At 45.0% G+C, this 14,878-nt stretch overlaps 1 protein-coding gene across 1 annotated transcript; it reads right to left on the reverse strand.

Moving 5' to 3' along the window:
• Positions 1-9,614: 9,614 nt before the first annotated feature.
• On the reverse strand, positions 9,615-13,633 carry HINT1 (histidine triad nucleotide binding protein 1). Its single transcript, XM_031611745.2, has 3 exons — positions 13,454-13,633; positions 10,680-10,784; positions 9,615-9,945 (listed from the first exon to the last, which is right to left on the reverse strand). The coding sequence occupies exons 1-3, from the start codon at positions 13,562-13,564 to the stop codon at positions 9,781-9,783; spliced, it is 381 nt and encodes a 126-aa protein (XP_031467605.1). The 5' UTR covers positions 13,565-13,633; the 3' UTR covers positions 9,615-9,780.
• Positions 13,634-14,878: the final 1,245 nt, after the last annotated feature.

Consider the following 14,878-nt stretch of genomic DNA (forward strand, 5'->3'; position numbering starts at 1 on the left):
AGCCAGCGCGGGTTCATGAAAGGCAGGCCGTGCTTGACCAACCTCATCTCTTTCTACGACTGGGTGACCAGACTGGTAGATGAGGGAAAGGCTGTTGATGCAGTCTACCTAGACTTCACCAAAGCCTTTGACATGGTCTCTCATAGGCTTCTTCTGGGGAAACTAGCTGCCCGTGGCCTGGACAGGTACACACTCCTTTGAGTAAGAAACTGGCTAGAGGGCCGTGCTCAATGGGTGGTGGCTAATGGAGTGAAGTCCAGCTGGCGACCTGTTTCAAGTGGTGACCCCCAGGGGTCAGTACTGGGGCCTATCTTGTTTAATATCTTTGTTGATGACCTATACGAGGGGATTGAGTGTACCCTCAGTAAGTTTGCAGATGACACCAAGTTGGGAGGTGGTGTGGATCTGCCTGAGGGTAGGGAGGCCCTTCAGAGGGACTTAGATAAGCTGGATCGCTGGGCTGGGGTGAATGGAATGAGGTTCAACAAGGCCAAGTGCTGGGTCCTGCACTTTGGCCACAACAACCCCATGCAGCGCTATAGGCTTGGGGATGAGTGGCCAGATGATTGTGAAGAGGAAAGGGACCTGGGGGTGCTGGTTGATGCTCAGCTGAACGTGAGCCGACAGTGTGCCCAGGTGGCCAAAAGGGCCAGCGCCATCCTGGCCTGCATTAGAAATAGTGTGGCCAGCAGGAGCAGGGAGGTGATCATCCCCCCGTACTCAGCACTGGTGAGGCCGCACCTCGAGTACTGTGTTCAGTTTTGGGCCCCTCACTACAGGAAAGACACTGAGGCCCTGGAGTGTGTCCAGAGAAGGGCAACGAGACTGGTGAGGGGTTTGGAGCACAAGTCTTATGAGGAGCGGCTGAGGGAGCTGGGATTGTTTAGTCTGGAGAAGAGGAGGCTCAGGGGAGATCTCATCGCACTGTACAGCTTCCTGAAGGGAGGTTGTGGTGAAGAGGGGTTTGGCCTCCTCTCCCAGGCCAAACAACAAACAGGACGCGGGGAAATGGCCGCAAGTTGTACCAGAGGAGGTTTAGGTTAGACTTAAGGAAGAACTTTTTCTCTCAGAGAGTGGCCAGGCACTGGAATGGCCTGCCAAGGGAGGTGGTGGAGTCGCCATCTCTGTCAGCGTTCAAGAGGCGTCTGGACGAGGAGCTGCGAGATGTGGTTTAGTAGCTTGTGGTAGCAGTGGTAGTGTGAAGACGGTTGGACTAGATGATCTTATAGGTCGTTTCCAACCTTGTGATTCTATGATTCTATGGAAGTAGCTGCCATTCTCAGTGAGGTCTCAAGGCATTTGTCAGAGACTTCAGATACGTTTCTCCTGCACTTCCTCCTTGAAAACGGGTGCTCACAACTGTGCGTAAGGCCTACAAGTGGTGACACGAATACGGTGCGGTGTTTCTCTCTGCTAAGATAGGGCCACCGCTGTGATGGCGCCGGGCAGGGACGGCTGCACTGCGAGCTGTGCTGGGCTGTGAGGGTCAGGGGCCACAGGTCAGACCCTGACTTTTACCCTTCAGCTCTCAACCCGATCGTGGCTGTTTTTCAGAGGCAGCTCTTTGCAGTCCCCGTTGATTAACACAGAGGGCAGCTCTCCTGCCTCCCCTTCCCTGCCTTCTTTCTTCCAGACATCTTGTGGCGCTCCATTGTAGCGTCCCAGTGTGGTGGTTCGTCTCACCGCACCGCTGTGACAGGAGTTAGGTCATAGATTTCTGATTGCACTGTAGCTTGTGACTCCTCCTACTTATTAACCGTGCTGCGTGTGTTGATGTGGAGATGCTTCAGCTGGGCTATCAGCCCTGTTACCTTCTTGGAGAAGCCATGCTGAATTCCTCCGTTACAAATCTGAGGTTTGGCCATTTCCAAAAGTGACAGTGTCTCCAGGCTCTTTTCTATCGCTTGGAAATATACCCCCCTTCTCTCACCATATCCAGCTTGAAGCTCCATTAATCAGTCCAGCCAGTGTGCTGCCCAGAATTCTTGCCCCTCCTGGTCAACTGCATTTCATCCAACATCAATACGCCTGGTATCTCGAAGCTGTGTCCAGGAACACACTACCCATAACCCTGAGCAAGACACCATGGAGATTAGGAAGAATTTCTTCCCAGGAAGAGCGGGGAGGCATTGGAACTGGCAGCACAGGGAGGTGGTGGAGTAACCGTCCCCAGAGGTGCTCAGGGAACACGTGGACGTGGCACTGAGGGATGTGGTTAGTGGGCGCGGTGGGGATGCGCTGACGGTTGGACTTGATGATCTGAGAGGTCTTATCCGACCCTAATGATTCTATGGCTCTATCACACCACCAGCCATTCACCTGCTGGTTTGCCTCCTTCTTCCTGGGTCACAGTCGCCCAGCAGGAAGGTCGAGGAGAACTCTACCCATCTCCCTTCAGATTTTGTCATCTCTTTGTTGCATGTTGTCATGTGACCCGCCTTGAAGGAAAAGGAATGGATAGTAGTTGTCCGTCTTTATCAGACCCCACGACCTCTTCTGCAATTCTCTTCATGAACGCAGGCGCCTGGCAGATGGCAAACCTACTCGGAGAGATCATTAGGTGGCAGACGGCTGCCTGGATGCCTCTCAGCAAGTAGCCTCCAGTTGCTAACACCTCTTGCCTTTTTCTGCTGACACTGGTTTAGAACCGGTGGCACGAGTCCTTGGCTGGACCAGCTGAACGTGGCTGTAACTTCCTGGGTTCGAACTGTTACCTGCACACCCTCATCTCGTGTCTTTCTCACCCCACAGCCTCTCAGCTGTTGCTCCAAGGCACTTCAGGGGAAAGGGAGTGGCTCCTCCTCCTACTCGGAGCAGAGATGCGGATCCAGTTTCCCTCATCTTGTGAGCTACTGCCGTCTGCCTTCTCAGGGTTGGAAACGAGCTTATCTTCTTTGCCTCGCAGGGACTTATGGCAGGGCCGCAGGTCTGCCTGTGTCACTGCACGACGCTAAGCATCAGTCTCCCTCTGCGTTTCTGAATGAATTGATGAATAACAATGGGGTATCTGGTAGTTGACTCAGTAGCTTTTCTTTCACTCCTAATTAACCTGTCCTGCAGGTTCAACGTTTGCAGATCATTTAACTCCCACTGCTTTATGTGATGTTATGATGTGGAATACCGACAACAAAAATCACAAAACCACAACACTTGCAGTGGCAGGCAGCGCGCTCTGCAGACCACGCTCCAAGACACAGTAGAAGAGAGCAGCTATTGCCTGCTCAACGATGTTTTCTTTGTCAAGGCGAGAGGGAGAGGCCGTCCTGCTTGGATGCTCTGCTGGGAGCGGCTCAGCTCAGGGCTGGGACTTGTGGGGCTCGTACCCCACCTGTCTGATTCCTGTGCCCGGGAGTCTCCCAGTGCATGGGGTGCTCCTGTGCCATGCACGTGCCCTGTGTCTTGTTCAGCACCCTGGAAATGGCATTGAAGAGGGGCTGGAAATGCATGCCGCTGGCCACATGCAACAGCAGAAGCATTTTGCTTTGCAGTCTTGCTTTGGGGTGTAGATGTGCCCAGACCACAACACCCACGGACAGGGAGACTCCTGGGCACCAGGATCAGATCGGTGAGGTACGATAATATAACAATATAAAAGCTGGACCCTCTTGTAGCAAAGCTGGAGACCTCATCTGCATGAGTGGATGTGTTGTGGAGGACCTCGCAATTGCCAGGAAAGGCTCTCAAAATCCTCGCTGCAACCAGAGCTCCTGAGTGACTGCAGATCTGGTTGATGGTAAAGTACTGGGGCAATTGGTGATTTATCTTTCTTAATCCCTATAGTTAATCTTATGTAGCAATGGTTTGGTTTGTTGCCTTGTTCTCTTTTATTCTTGCTGTATCATTTCATTTACTATCTCATTGTTTTCAACGTAGGTAAAGACAAACTCACTTTGTTAACTTGGTGCCTGTGCCCCTTGTGCTCACCCCATCTACTGGCAAAACAGGCACTGATGGAAATGGATGGGACGGTATATCTTTTCCTAGAAAGTTAAAGATAAGCAAATCGTTACCATCATCATCCACATCTGACTCTCTTGTCAACATTAACTATTTTGGCAGCAGTTCAGTTCATAATCATATTTGCATTGCTTTTGTATGGTATGCTTTTTGTGTATGCTTTTTGTATGCTTTTTCAGGAACAAATACCACACTGTGATGACCACTGTAATTTGTTCTTCCTTAAACTGGTATTTCACAGGCAGGAAATAAAGGCAGAACATGGCCCTACAATGTTATTTTGCTGCTAACTCATGCAAAAGGGGAGAAAACATGCAACGTGCATACTGACTGGCAAACACAGCCACTGATGGAGATGCTAGTGCAATTTCAAAAAATATGTCACTAGAGAAAAAAAAGCGTTCTAGTGATTGGAGGGAAGCATTCATCCTCATAACAATTCTAAGAATATGGTTAAAAATAAGTGCAAGACATACTGTATGTTACTACCATTGTTTTTTTTTTCCTCCTACTCTTACTATTCATGTTAAAAAAACTATGCTGAAATGATTTTCATTCCCTCTCCCGCCCTTAGCCCAGAATACAAAATCAAACGTATCAAGAGTCATGAACTATCAACAGGACTAAGTCTGAACTTCCACATGCACTTCTTCAGAATAATCCAGTTTATCAAGAACTTCTAAACTCCTGACTCCACATTCACAACAACCTTGTCAGAATCAATGGGACTGCAGCAATGATTTGTGGTTTGCTCGTTCGTTAGCAGGCTATGCACTAACTAACTTCATTTTACTCTCCAAAATCATAAGTGGAGAAATTACCGCTAAAAACTGTGCAAGGGAGTAATAACTAATAATTGTAATAATCTGAACAGTGTAGCTTTTGGCACGCTGCTAAATTCAGTCCAAATGCCACAGTCAGCTTTCACAGAGTCTTACAGCCAAAGTGATAAACTAAAAAGAACTGTATTGGCAACTTTCTCTTGGCTTTCCACTTTTTCTGCTGAAACTCTGAGGTTTAGTTTTCCAGTATCAATACTGGGGAAACGTGTGTCTAGAGTATATCCTTCTTTGAGTGACCTACATGCTGTGTGTCTTAAATCTTAGTACAAACAGAAATGTTTCCTTCTCATTAGGTCATGAACATGCAGAATACTGACTGACTTACAGGTCTAATCTGGAGGTCATTTAACATGGAAAAAAAAAAAAGTAAAAGTCAGTTAACTTTCCGACTGAACTGAAAACTGACTACTGAATCCACTCATGACGCTAAAAAACATAAGAAGGGAAACAGACCTCTAATAGTCTACATTCCACAATCTCATAAGTACGTTCCATTCAAAGAGCATCCTACAGGAGCTTTCTGAGAGAGAGGAGCCAGAATTCAATCCATTCATCTCATGGCTGCAATATTATGTCACTTTGGTGAAAGAGACATTGAGAAAAGTTATCTTGTAGCCTGCACATCAATTAGGAAAGAGAAAAAAAAATTACATATTGCAGAGAACATGCTGTCTAGTATCTAAGGAACTTCACTGTACTTTAAAAGTAGCTGAAAAACTTTTCAGAGCAAAAGCCATCAGGATAGGACACCATACTGGAATATGGAAGAGACAGTGAAATCCATGGCTTTATCATTCCTGTGTATCCCTGGGCAAGTAATCCAATCTTTCTCTCACAGGTGAAGCTCTGGGGTAGTGAAGTCAGCTCTCATTTATCTTCTTCCCCTGGCATTTCCCAGGAGGGACTGGAGGAGAGATCGTGAAGGCTGTTGGGTTTTGTAGGCACTTCTGAGAGGTGTTTGGCAGCTGTTTGTGCAAGGGAACAGGTCTGGAGACTTGTGGAGCAAGGCTTATGGTATGCTGTCCCCCTATGTTTATTGTCAGGCTCTAGTCAGAGGGGATTTTGAGTGTTCTCTGTTTGCAAATATTGGCCTCCCTATCTGGCACTGTTTTTCAGCTGCAGGTGCCTTCTTACTGAATTGCTGCCTGCTTTTCTTTCCTGGGCTAAAAAATAAAACATAAAAAAATGAAAAGCAGGGCACTTACAAGAGACCGAAGTGCAGCTTGAGAGAGAGGTTCCTTGCAACATCATAGAACCCTTAGAGTTGAAAGGGACCTCTGAAGGCCATTCAGTCCAACTCCCCTGCAATGCACAGGGACACCACAGCTCCACCGTGTCGCCCAGGGCTTGATCCAGCTTTGCCTTGAAAGTCTCCAGGGACAGGGCCATGTCTCTGGGCAACATCTTCCAGTACCTCACCACCCTCACTGTAAAAGATTTTTTACTATTATCTAACCTAAACCTGCTCTTATTGAGCTTGAACCATTTCCCCTTTTTCTGTCACCACAGACCCTGCTGAAGAGTCTGTCCCCTTCTTTCCTGCAGCTCCCCGTTACATATTGAAAGGCTGCTATCAGGTTACCTTCACTTCTCCAGGCTGACCAGCCCCAGCTCTCTCAGCCTGCCCTCACAGGTGGTGTTCCAGTCCATGGGCCATTTTTGTGGCCCTTCTCTGAACGTGCTCCAGCAGGTTTATATCTCTCCTGTGCTGAGGACTGCCCATGCAGTACTCCAGGTGAGGTCTCACCAGTGCAGAGTAGAGGGGCAGGATCACACCCTCGACCACTGGCCACACTTCTTTTGATGCAGCCCAGGAGGATATGGTTGGCTTTCTGGGCTGGGCACACTGCTGGCTCACGTCCATCTTGCCATCCACCATTACCCCCAGGTCTTTTTCACCAGGGCTGCACTCAATCCTTTTGTCCTCCAGCTTGTATTGGTTTGCCCCGACTCCGGTGCAAGTTCTTGCACTTGGATTTGTTGAACTTCGTGATGTTCACCTGGGCATCTGGGCCCTGTGCTCAAACCTGTCAAACCTGTCTAAGTCCCTCTGAATGGCACCCCATCCCTCTGGTGTTGAGCGCACCCCACAGCTTGGTGTCATCAGCAATCCTCCTGAGGGTGCACTCAACCCCACTGTAATTCTCGGTGTCACTGATGAAGATATTAAAGAGTATCAGCCCCAGCACCAACCCCTGGGGGACACCACTTGTCACCACTCGTCCATCTAGACACCGAGCCATTGACCACCTTTCTCTGAACTCAATCCTGCAGCCAGTTCTTTGTCCACTGAACAGTCCCCCCATCAAATCCATATCTTTCCAATTTGGAGAGAAGGATGTTGTGGGGTACCGTGTCAAAGGACTTAGTAACGCCCAGATAGATTTTTTTCGATAACCTGATGTTTAAACACAGGCTGCTTTGGGTCTGTGTTTTTGTTTGTTTGTTTGTTTTTCTTTGAAATAACCTGTCGGTGCATGGGTGCATTGTAGTTTTCCTGCTCCTTCAGTCTGTCACCAGTGTCCCTTTTTAATCTATGTATGTCATCCTGTAGCCCTGCCCCAAGGCAGAGCAGTTGTTCTGCCAGCTCACACCTCACACAGCCGCTCTGAGTGCTGCCCCGCAAAGCCAGTGAGAGGCTCACGCACTCCACACGGCCGGAGGTCTGAACTGCTCCACGTTCACCTCTGAATTCAGTCAGGGTTGTTGGAAACCCTTATTTATGTTGACTATTAGATTTGCTCTTTGCTCATATAACCCTTGCTCACGTCCAGCAGCACGAAACCTTTAATTAACCACCTGCTAAGGCACGCCTCACAGTCCTTCCCATTCCGTGGCACGTACATTTTTAAAGCAGTGCTTATAGAAAACGCTCAGTAACCGTGAGCCATTCATTCCTTTGCAGAGATTTCTGTGCAATGGAGTGCAATGTCATCCTCGTCCAGAAGGGGGGACTGTTGTTTCGTATACAGCGAGTGCTAAACCTTCAGAACACATTTTTAGTCTGCGTTTCACATACGGCAAAGAGGAAAGTGAGCTGCTGTAAGGATGATAGAAGATGGACTGTGAAAACAGAGTTATTGAGTTAATTTAAAGAAACACCAACAGTTTGGATCATAGGAAGACTGAATCTATCTTTGTGTTTTGTATATTCTTACGCCGGTGATGTATACAAAAATATGAATGTTAAATTAAACTGTATTCATCATAAAACTTGACCAGTTGAGATCTTGTTTTCTGGAATGTCGAATTAATTTGTTGTAATTAGATTCCTTAGGTAACATGGCTGACATCGCTGTGATTTGTGTCCAGTGCCTGTGATTTTCTGGGACACAACAGAAGCCCATGCTACAAACGGTGGTGTTTGCAGTTCTGCTGCTAGCCACTTCCAGGAATCACAGAGCAGCGTTCTCGAAGGGATGTTCTCAAGCAAACACTGATTCTCGGTGTTTTGGTTTTATAAATCTCTGTGTTTCATTAAGAATGGCTTAAGGGGGGGAATTTTTTTATTATTATTCTGTTGTAAACGTATGCTGAGAGAATTTAACAGTCATTTACTTTGTAGCTCTGGAGAAGGTGCTTCTTTGTCATAACTGGTCTGTTTCCATCTCCAGTCTGCTGGTCTCATCTTGCATTCTCAACATGAGATGAGGTATTCCAATTGTGACATATTTTGCACTGTCTTTCATCGTGCATAAAAACATGCAAAAGAGTGCAGGCATAGTATGGAACCATCAAACCTCTGTCAGTTTGTTTCAAACTTGGCTTTGGGTATACAGACTGGGGTAGAGAATAGGAATGGAAGGTAAGTTAACTGCTTTCGAAACAAAATGTGGACAATGTGTCCTATGTATGATGTTCCTTGTACTACTGAGTATTTGACATCAAATCTGCTGAACTGCAAACACTAAGGCTAGCACGTGAGAGTAAACTTGAAAAGAGATCTGAGGGCTACTGTGAAATTGCAATGAATGACTTGTCAATTAAATCACTCCATTGTCTTCATTACTGCTGCTAACCATAAAAACTGTACTCTGGAGAAGTGGTGATCAGAAATATAATTTTCTTATGGCATCTGCTTAAAGAATCGCAACAGTAAGAAGCAATAAAAACTAGCTAGATTTTCTCAATTTTAACATAAAGATCAGTTGCTTTATATTTACACTGGCAGACACTTCAATGAGCCTAATTCCAGAATAACTGTCTTGTAGAGATTTGGTAACAGCATTAAGAACTGTACAATAATGACAAAGTGTCACACTGATGGACACAATGTGCCCAATTAAATCTCCAAAATGCACACTTACATTACGAAACAACTTGAGCATCTTGAGAGGCCCTACATGAATAGTTTAACATTTTCAAGTCCTCAATTCTATAAAAATCATGATGTAGTTATAAATACAATGTCAGCTATGGTATAGTTTCATAGTACTTTAGTCTAAACTACTGCTTAATCCTTTTTTATAGGAGAAGGACGACAAAGGGGCCTTATTAAGCAGATACTGATGGAGTGATTGAACTGGAGTTGTAGGTTTCTAAAACAACACGCTTTGCTTGAAACAGTTCCTGCATGGCATCTTCGTAATTTCACACTAAAAAAGAAAAAAGCTTTGTAAGTTGTAGCTGCATCTTTCAAAAAGCTTACGTTTTTTTTCCAAAAGAGCACGAAGGACTGCTATACAGACACATCCTCAGGTTTCAAATGGCAAACAAATCACCATCTGTAGAACACTGTTAATAGTAGAGCCACACACATCCCAGAAACAATATTTTAACTTACAGAACCATCATTAAGACACATGAGACAGATCATTCCCACATGCTGTATCTTTATTGTGCAAGTGTTGTTCAGAGCATTTATTACCCTTCAAATACACATATTCAAGAACAATTTACATTAACAGTGGCTAAGTTGGCAGGAAACAAATTTATTTGCTATGATTTGTACGTATGCAGCATCTCCTGTGGTATAAAAATCTTAGCCAGGAGGCCAGCCCAACTGACGACCTCCCAGAATATGGAGATGTACATGATAGACAGACTGCCCACCCTCAGGCCCTTCATTCAAAACCATCCGGAATCCATTGGTCAGGCCCAGGTTAGCAGCACACTTCTTGCCAACAATCATTAAATGCCCAAGAAGCTGGAGGAGAAAAAGAAGGGAGAGGGCACGAAGGGAAGAATGAGAGCAGGGAACTACTCAGAGGTCAGTTAATTCTAAGAAATCCAGCCACAGCTATTCAAATTGCTGTCTGTCTGCAACTGATGTTCTCCAAGCAAAGCTATAAAGACTGACCGTGCATAATACAGGGAGAAAGAGCAAGCTGTGGAATTTTTTCAAGCTAGACAGTAATAAACTACAAAGTATCAGAGAAGCTATACTTGTATCACAGTTAAAGGCCTGGCAACTTCTGCAGGCAACATAAATAATTAAAGAAGAAAAGAAACTTCATCTTGGAAACCTGTAACTGCTTTAGCTAAAAAATGCACTGTTCAAAAATTCACAGCTGAATCTCCCTTTCTTCATCTCTCATCTACCAGAAGACCCAACCTCTGTTCTCCACATTAGAAGTTCTACTCTATATATATTCTCCATATGAAGTACTACTTACCATAAACTAGAGTTGGAGTACAGTCTGATGCATGTCTGAAAACAATGCATTCTGCACTGCAAATACATACCTAGAGATTTGTTTAGCATTATATCACTACCTTTACTGGAAAAGCTGAATTCCATTCCCATTCTAAACTAGAACCAATAACTACAGTATCAGAAAACTACTTCTTCATAATGTCAAGATGAAAAGGGGGAGAGAAAAATATATTATGAAATATTTAGAAGTAGTTTAGTGTACAGAAAGCTTCTACAGTACTTACAGATTCATCAGAATCTTCTGCTTCAGATAACCTGACAATTGGCTTCTTGGGAATCACTAGAAAATGCGTTGGAGCTTGGGGTGAGATATCATGAAATGCAAGGCACTGGAAGAAAAACAAACAGGTAAAAAGTAAACTTGCTTCAGAGAAAGGTAAGAATTTAAGGAAATCAGTATGCTCCATGACATATGCACTTAGGAGATTATCAGATATTTTAAACATAACCAGAGATGTTTTTTTCTTGAGTGATATATTACTCAGGTTTATGATTTCTACACACTGAGCACCAACTTAACAAAACTTACTGGTATGAAAAGAGAATGATCACTTTTTATAAGTGTTATTCAAGTGTTGTATTCAGCAAGTTAATAAGACTTAACAATTTTTCCTTTTCAAATATGAATAACAGCTAAGAGAGTTGATGCACACATATCTATAGAAAGTACACTTATTCTAATTTTTCCTCTTATTGCTCAGTTCATTAAGAAAAGAGCAAACAGTTGCCAGCCATATTGCAAAAATGTCTAAGTATTGTCTTGGTCAGAAATAGGGAATCGGCTTTAGTGAGGGAATTGAACTAGACAGTCTCCAGATGTCCCTTCCAAATCCTACAATACCATGACAGCAAGGCAGTTATGCAGTTGAAGCCATATTAAATTTCCTGTGCCCAATAACATCAAGTCTTTCAGAGAAAGACTATTTCAAAATAGTGTATTAAGGCTGCTATTTCAGATATTTTCAGACTAAGAAAAAGGATCATCTTTAAATATGAATAGCTATGCATGGTAAGTAATTTACTCCTACCTTATTTTACATGAGTACCAAAATTTGTACTGAAACTTCATTCAGTACCTTCTTAAACAGATCAATAAGCCTCAACATAGACATTTACTTCCAGAAGTAAGATGCAAGATAACAAGGGTAAGGAGACAGATGTTTCCTTTAAATTAAGAAAGTCCAGTAGGTAGAGAAAGAGAAGGGAAAGGACATTTATGCCTGTTTGTGCAAATAACTGACAATAAAACCAGATTTTGGTATTGCAGCCATCAGTCTTCAGAAGCCCAGACAGTGTTCACACTCAGCTACTAGTAGCTAGAGATCATCTGACTTACTCATCCACTTCACAGCAAAACTTACAGTAGTAACGTTCCTCAAAAGTGTCTTTCCTAGAGGTTTCATGTATTTGTTAATGAATAAGGAAATTCCTATGCAACTCCAGATCTACAGCTTTTCTAGTTCTCCTGCACAACAGAAGCCATTGTCAAGCATCAGCTTTATAACATATTACTTTATTCTCCAATCCACCTTATCTTAAACTACCTTTACAAAGAAGGCCAGTTTTAAAATTTCTGTTGAACTGCTTGTTTCTCCCTAATAGAGTAGTAAACAAAGATTAAACAATGACTAAAACTAATTTGCACATAATTACATAAATTTTACATTGTACTCAGTTTTTCCAAAGCAATTTTTCTGTGGCTCCATGGGGGAGTGTATACGCATAAACTAATTCAAGTAATTTAATGAGCCAAAATCCATCAACAACTAATTTTCTGTAGAAAAGGTAGCAGAAGTAGTAGTCAACAAATCAGAAAAGAAAACCTGAGGGCACACAGGAAATTGATTTTCACCTGTCACCTTCACAAGTGCTGTTTTTATTTTTGACACAACTAAAAGAACAGTGATAAGATTTAATTCCACGGAGACTTTGTACTTTTTATTATTTTTCTCTGCATGTCTATTTACAATGCAAAGTCTCCTCTGTATCAGTATTACCTCACTTTAATCTCTAAACATGTCTTCAGTATAGTTAATAAAATGAATTAAAGATTATTCTCTCTAAAAACAACTATAGCTTCAGGTAAAAATCAACCAAGAAAGTACAGTTCATCACTCTTCCAAAGAATACTCAGTATTGGTGGTTGTCAGAGCCACCTGTTACTCAGGCAGCCAGCAGCACCCTTCTCAATCAAGTAATCCTAAGGCTGCTGCCAGAACAGCTCAGAGAGATTCTCACGCAGCTTTCCCATGGTACAGAAAGGATGCAAACACATCCCGACACAGGCACAGTATTCTGATACTCTGAAGCCAGGGAAATTTCTCTGGAAAGTATACAGCAGCTGCAACATTACTACGATTTGTTAAAGCATTGTTTCAGGATGCCCATAATTGTTAAGCACGTAAATAAGGCACAGAGATGTATTCCGTAGCCTACACTGCAGGTAAACCATTATTTCAAGAGACACCCACCTAGCGTATCGTACTAAAGTAGAAAAAAACCTACGCTAAACGCTAACTTAAAGCCAACACCTCGCAGTTAACACCTGCGTTCGCATCCTAACCGGCTTACTGAGCTCCCGTACACCGCGATGCACCAGCAGCTACGTCTCCGACCGCAGATCCCCAATGACAGGATAGCTGCTTCCAGACTTCCACCCACGAAACCAGCAGCTAGAACACTCCCTCATTTCCTACTTTAATGGCGCAGTCCAGAGATCCGTCGCAGGGCCCAGGGGGCAGAGCCCCACACGCTCCACGGCGCTGCGAGGCGGCGCTGCTGGACCCGCGCACACCGACCGTGGGAATCCCGCTCGCGGGCAGCAAGGCCGCACCGCCGGGAGGCTTCAACGCGGCACACGGGCCGCCGACACCGCGGGGCCGGGCGCCAAATACGGCCAGTCCGCGGCCGCACAGCGGAACCAGGCGATGTCTGGAGACACCGTCCCGCCCGCCCCAAGGCCGGGAGCGGTTGTAAGCAAGGGACGCCCTGCCCGCACCTGCTCGTCCTCGTAGATTATGTTGGCGGGAATCTCCTTGCGGATAATCTTCCCGAAGATGGTGTCCCCACCGGGGCGCGCGGACTGCGCCTTGCGGATCTCATCAGCCATGGCGACGACCGCAAGACGCCGCAGTGGCTGCCGCAGCCGCTCTTTCTCGCCGCCGCAGCCCCGCCCCTCGCGGAGCTCATTGGACCAGCAGAGCACCGCCCCCCTTTTTCCTCTTCGCCATTGGTTGAGTTGCCTGCCTTTTTGGCTAGGACCCGCCCCGCCGACCCCGCGCTCTGGATGTCGGAACGCGTAAGCGCCAAGCGGCGCGGAGGGATCCAGCGAGGGCTGGGGGAAGTGAATGAGAGGCGTGTGTCGGCTGCTGGTGTTGGTTGCAGTCGCTCGTTGCGGTTGCAGGCGTCCGGCGCCTGTTAATCCCGCGGTCCTGACGCCGTTTTTCGTGCACGGCCAAGTCCAGAGGTTTGTGATAGAAAGTTGAAAGAGAAACAGAGGCTGCTGTTAAGTTTGCGAGCAGCCATGTGTTCGTGGCGGTTGCTAAGTGAGGTTGTGCAGCTGCTGGCACAGAGCGTGAAGTGCCGGGTTTGTTATACGCCTCTGCTAATAACACAGAAATTCTGCATCTTTAGACACTACACAAAGCTCTGAACGCTGGGATGACGTTCTGTGCCTCGCTGTGGTCCTGCATTAATTTATTTTGGTGTGTACGTGCCCAAAGGATTCTACTGCAGTGCAAGGCCTAAAATGAGGAAGGAATTGGTGCTTCATAGGCAAATGCATTTGGTTTCTCTGTTTGTCTGTTTGTTAAGGAAAGATAGATGAAATCATTCTATTGGCCGTGGAGGAGTTCTTAGTCTGGAATTTATATGTTAAAAAAAGCCATAGTGATAAATAAAGAAAAACAGTAATTTGATACAGGTTGGTTTGTTTAGCAGTAGGGATTAGCACATTAGTTTAAGAACCAATATATTACTTTAAGAAAAGGAATCTCTAAGTGATAGTTCTGAAACTTTCCATTTTGGCTTTAGTGGTTGAAGAGTTCTGTTTTTTCTCTATAATTTTGCACTGGGGACATAATAAAATACTCTTATCTTCTGCCTCAATGATTTTGTCTCACAAGAAGTACTGGAGTCACAGTACTTTTATCTTTTGCGTCAAAACATGCAAGGACATTTTCTTTGGGTTCTGCATACATTGTTTTTAAAAGTGGCTGACTGTTGCCTAATAAGCAATGGAAATCTTCCATAATGGGGAAAAGTGGATAAAAGTGGGTCGAAGGCTTCAGTGATGAAGCTGATGGTGAAAAAAGGGTAAGAATTAGGTGGGCACTCGACCACCCTGAATGCATGCCCAAAGGGACATTAGCACATATCTACAAGTCCTTGAAAAAGAGTGAGTATGTCTGCTGGTGTACTGTAT

This window comes from Phasianus colchicus, chromosome Z (genome assembly GCF_987193195.1).
Source record: "Phasianus colchicus chromosome Z, bPhaCol1.hap1.1, whole genome shotgun sequence".
Lineage (NCBI taxonomy): Eukaryota > Metazoa > Chordata > Aves > Galliformes > Phasianidae > Phasianus > Phasianus colchicus.